Source organism: Trypanosoma grayi (genome assembly GCF_000691245.1).
Source record: "Trypanosoma grayi strain ANR4 Tgr_672_V1, whole genome shotgun sequence".
NCBI classification, from domain to species: domain Eukaryota; phylum Euglenozoa; class Kinetoplastea; order Trypanosomatida; family Trypanosomatidae; genus Trypanosoma; species Trypanosoma grayi.
This window is the reverse complement of record NW_008826291.1, coordinates 6,088-6,490: the sequence shown is the minus strand read 5'-3', so window position 1 is coordinate 6,490 and position 403 is coordinate 6,088. Positions and strand designations below refer to the sequence as shown.

At 47.6% G+C, this 403-nt stretch overlaps 1 protein-coding gene across 1 annotated transcript in view; it reads right to left on the bottom strand.

Annotated features, from left to right (window-relative positions):
- Positions 1–311: 311 nt before the first annotated feature.
- DQ04_06721000 (putative glutamine-dependent carbamoyl-phosphate synthetase) overlaps positions 312–403 on the bottom strand; it is a gene marked incomplete at both ends in the record, with an annotated part of 5,553 nt that continues 5,461 nt past the window's right edge. The window contains one exon of the mRNA XM_009314845.1: positions 312–403. This exon is cut by the window's right edge and continues 5,461 nt beyond it. Coding sequence (XP_009313120.1) covers positions 312–403 — 92 coding nt within the window.

Genomic DNA, 403 nt, shown 5'->3' with positions numbered 1-403 from the left:
TGAGTTTGTGCGTATGTGTGTGTGTGTGTGTATGTATGTGTGAGAGAGACTCACCAAAAGAAAAAAGGAATGCACTGACGGAAAATTTAAAAAAGAAAAGTGAAGAGGGTAGCGATGCATCCTACTGCCCACGTGGCCGCTTACACCTTGACCCACCACCTAACACGAAGGAACCTCCTCCAATCCCCTTTGTTCTTTTTTTTTGTTTCTTTTTGGGTGGTTAGTTTGCCTGCTGATGTTATTTTTTTTTGTTTTGGTTTGGTTTGGGTTTGTTTCCCGTTCGCGTCGCTTGCCTCCATTGCGCCCCCCCCTTAATGGTTTTCGTTTTCTCTCAGCCTGTCTGTTCGTCTTGTTGTTATTCCGGCAGTTCGGCTTCTCCAGCCCTCCTGCTCCCCCCCCCCCC